A 3,228-nucleotide genomic window follows, 5' to 3' on the forward strand; every position below is an offset into this window, starting at 1 on the left:
ACAGATATTTTTCTTCCGATATCCCCTCCCTACCATATACCCTGCTGTTTCAATAAGTACCCTATTATCTATGTTTTTCCAAAACCGAGTCTTTGCAGGGTCATTTATTCAGCTTAGAACTTTTCTCTCGAAGATACGTCTGTATTCTTTTTAGTATTAATTTATCATCCATACAATGGAACTAAGAATTTGTGTGTTTTTTAAAAGCTACAGACTCAAAGTAACACAATTATTTACTTCTGTCATATTCTACAATGAATTATTTCCTTAATACTTGCAATGTTGCATTCGTTAATATTACTATTTCAAATCCTACATCGTACAGGTCCTACATTGTAGAGGTCAAATCATGTTTAGGTTCGAGTTTTCACTCTTTGTATTTATGATTCAAGAGTTACTTGATTCTGATCTTAATAAATTTCATGTGAAGCTACTAATCATATTTAAAATAATATTTATTTATTTTGTCTAATCATTAAAAATATTTTATTATTCTAGCTCCATTAACTGTGCATATACACCCTCCAAACGTAGTTGTGGATATGGGGAAAGAGGCTAGTTTAGTTTGTACCCCTACTGGATTTCCTATAAGCCGTACTTCATGGTTTAGAAATGGACAGCCATTAGCACTTAATAAAAGGTATTTGCTCTTATTAATAGAAGTTGATTAAGTGAATTAAGATAATATTATCGATATTGATATAATATATAATATCAGAGATATTATAATCACCATCATAAATCACACCCAACGATATAGTAATAATAATAGCAAATTGATGTTTGATGTTTTACTTTAAGGTATAATCTCACTACTAACCCTAATGGACTTAACATCTCTCCTATCATTAAAGATGATGAAGGTATGTATCAGTGTTTTGCCTATAATGAATGGGATATGGCACAAGCTGTAGCAGAACTTCAGCTTGGTGGTAAGTTAAATATATTATTTTATATCGATTACATCAAGTAATTTTGCATGAGACCCCAGACTAGCTACGTGTCAGCAGCATGAGTCACTATTACCCTAATATTAAGATATGTAGATCTTCTTTTGTTAGGAGCCCAGGTAAGACTACTTTAACATGATTATTATCCTGAAACAATTGTTGTAATTTTTTTTTCAAGCACTGGGTACCTAATATTCTTTGTAAACATTAATAAAAATAAAACTACCTCTGTCTCAGTAGTGCTATATGGTTTATTTCCGTTTCTTAAAAATTGCATGCTCTCGTTGGTTAAAACCTTCAGTATGTTTATTCAGGCAGGCCCACAACGGAAGTTTTCGATCTAAACAAATTAGTTCAATCAGTTATTTATTTGACCATTCCATTTAGAGATTCTCTTGAAAACTGAAGAATGATTCGTGAGTATTGTAAAGAATTGGCGATAATCGGTAAGTCCACAAGGCCTACTCTCCTCAGTTGATTTCCACTAATCTAAAGTTATTTCAAGCTTTCAGAAAAGAGGGATTATTGCAAAATCTTTTTTTCTATTAAGGTAATCATGGTAGTAAATACATTCAAAAATGTATAAGTTGGGTAGGTATATTGCACAAAACTATTGATATAAATAGATTCAAAAATATATATATTCCCCCATGGTGCAGGATGAGGCCGCAGCCCCAGCGGGCCCCAAGGCCCCGGAATTGCAACATCTATCAACTACAACTTTAGCGGCGGCTCATGTGAGCGCTTTAGTAATGATGAAGGTAAAGGCAGCGACATCGCAGGACTTAAGAAAGGCCATTTCGGACCTGGAGCGGTTTACTGGGGAAATAGGCGAGCTGAACCATTTCATCAAAGGCGATCGGATTATAGAAAGGCTGGAGGCGAAGGTTGCGGATAACTTATTGGAACGAGCCGATGCCATTTCATTGAAAGCAGCTCTCATCTGCCGGGTCAAGAGAAGCGTTTTAAATAAGATCCAGGTGGACGAGTAGACATCGTGGCCAACGGTAAGTGAGAGATTAAAGAAGGCTTACGGAGGGGGCAGATGTACTCCGGAAGAGGATATATCCACTTGGTTCGAGAGAGGAAACGACCTACACAGACCAATGGTCAGTATGCGGGGACATTTACTTGCCCAGTACAATTTGATTACAGAGAAGTTGAGGGAATAATTAAGCACGGAGATAGTGAATTGAAGAATGAGCTTCCTGGGATCAATCTCGAAGATTCAGTTGGCCAAGGAGACGAACAAAAAGGAAGGCTTACCGCGGAAACGCACTTTTGCCGAATGTTCGCAGGAGATGGTGGATACCAGCGCACGAGAGGAGGATTCTAGAATGAAGATAGACGACTCAGGGTGGAATAGAGTAACCTGCACCCGCCCCAGAAACATCGACACATCGTGGAGAGGGAGGGAGCAGAGCGAAATAGGTAGAGATAGAGGCATGGCAGATAGAAAAACGAACCAGGCCAAACCGAGAAATGGTGGTCGGAAGGAGGATAGAAGATGTCATGGCTGTGGAAGAACGGGTCAACTAGTGGCCCGGTGCCCCCGTACGCAATGCTTCAAGTTCGGTGATGAAGGGCACATCGAAAAACATTGCCGATACATCTAGCAGAGGAAGGAGGTGGACCAGAGAGAACTTATGGAGATGAACGTCCAGAGAGCCAGAAGAAAACGCGGGCTGTCCAGATCAGACGAATCATCTAGTGAGTCGTCAGAGTCTTCAGAAGCGTTAATGACAGAACCAGAAGAGGAAATGAAGAAACAGGACAAGAAACCTAGGACCAGGTGGCAGAGAACCGGCGAAAGAGGAAGGTTAAACAAGGAGATCTGAGGAGGGTAGCAGCAGAGGGGCGACCGCACGTTGGTAAGATCCAACGTGAAGGGAGAATACAGCAGTCTGCCTATCATCATCAGTTCCCACACCAACCTCAGTAGGGATGCTTTAGGAGGTTAACCAACGAAGAGAGGACACTCCAGGTATGTACATGTCAACTAATCACTCTCGGTGGGCCCTGTAGTGTGAGAGGGGAAGCGGACATTGACCTAAGTAAGTGGGGGGTGACTTGCGGGTTCACATAGAAGATAAATGCCTCGGGAATATCAAGCTATCGTGGGGTGTGATTTATTAACCAGATCTGTAGGGCACTCATGGGCACGTCGAAGCCGGGTAAGACATATCACCAGTACGTTGGGAATGCCGTGGTATGGGAAAAGATTAAACTCCTTTGGCAGACAGATCAATTGGGGGTGGACAGAACATTCGTCCGTTGC

The 3,228-nt window shown here is 40.7% G+C and overlaps 1 protein-coding gene across 1 annotated transcript in view; it reads left to right on the top strand.

Moving 5' to 3' along the window:
- Positions 1–502: 502 nt before the first annotated feature.
- The window catches only part of LOC106690466 (cell adhesion molecule Dscam2-like), a 57,684-nt gene continuing 54,958 nt past the window's right edge, over positions 503–3,228 (top strand). Inside the window, exons 1-2 of the mRNA XM_067052694.1 lie at positions 503–640; positions 802–932. Coding sequence (XP_066908795.1) covers positions 543–640; positions 802–932 — 229 coding nt within the window. The 5' untranslated portion in view covers positions 503–542. The remainder of the gene's footprint in view (positions 641–801; positions 933–3,228) is intronic.

The sequence above is a fragment of the Halyomorpha halys genome, unplaced genomic scaffold (assembly GCF_000696795.3).
Source record: "Halyomorpha halys isolate HHAL.00 unplaced genomic scaffold, Hhal_1.1 Scaffold1729.1, whole genome shotgun sequence".
In the NCBI taxonomy this organism is placed as follows: domain Eukaryota; kingdom Metazoa; phylum Arthropoda; class Insecta; order Hemiptera; family Pentatomidae; genus Halyomorpha; species Halyomorpha halys.